The 409-nt window shown below is 61.1% G+C and overlaps 1 protein-coding gene across 1 annotated transcript in view; it reads right to left on the bottom strand.

Annotated features, from left to right (window-relative positions):
• The window catches only part of myo6a (myosin VIa), a 22,044-nt gene that overhangs the window by 1,816 nt on the left and 19,819 nt on the right, over positions 1–409 (bottom strand). Inside the window, exon 36 of the mRNA XM_025056814.1 lies at positions 82–303. Within this exon, the coding sequence (XP_024912582.1) occupies positions 82–303 (222 nt within the window). The remainder of the gene's footprint in view (positions 1–81; positions 304–409) is intronic.

Below are 409 nucleotides of genomic sequence, written 5' to 3'. Positions count from 1 at the left end.
TTGGCGGGGTGCGGTCCCGGCCCGTCACCACCGGGGTTTTTTTTTTTTTAAAAATACAAGATGAACGGCTGCAGTACTGACCTGCCACCAGCAGGATGGGCTGTTTGTCCGGGTGCAGCTCCATCTGTCGGGCGATCCAGGGTCCGTCGAAGTGGGCGTACCACCAGCCCTTCTTCTTGCCGTGAGGTTCCTTGTACTGTTCTCCCGGTCGGACGAAGGGGATCCTGAAGAACCGCTGCTGTCGACTCATGGCCGCCTCCAACTGACGGGCGGGAACGGGAGGAGAGAGGAGGTTCTGCTGCGCTGAGGTCCACAGGAGAGAGGAGAAGGGAAACAGGTGACTCTCCCCCAACACCTCCTCCACCTCACCCCCCCCACACCTCCTCACCCCCCCCACACCTCACCTCAC

The sequence above is a fragment of the Cynoglossus semilaevis genome, chromosome 7, assembly GCF_000523025.1.
Source record: "Cynoglossus semilaevis isolate Cse_v1.0 chromosome 7, Cse_v1.0, whole genome shotgun sequence".
NCBI lineage: Eukaryota > Metazoa > Chordata > Actinopteri > Pleuronectiformes > Cynoglossidae > Cynoglossus > Cynoglossus semilaevis.
Note: the sequence above shows the minus strand (reverse complement) of the source record. Positions and strands in the feature narration are given on the sequence as shown.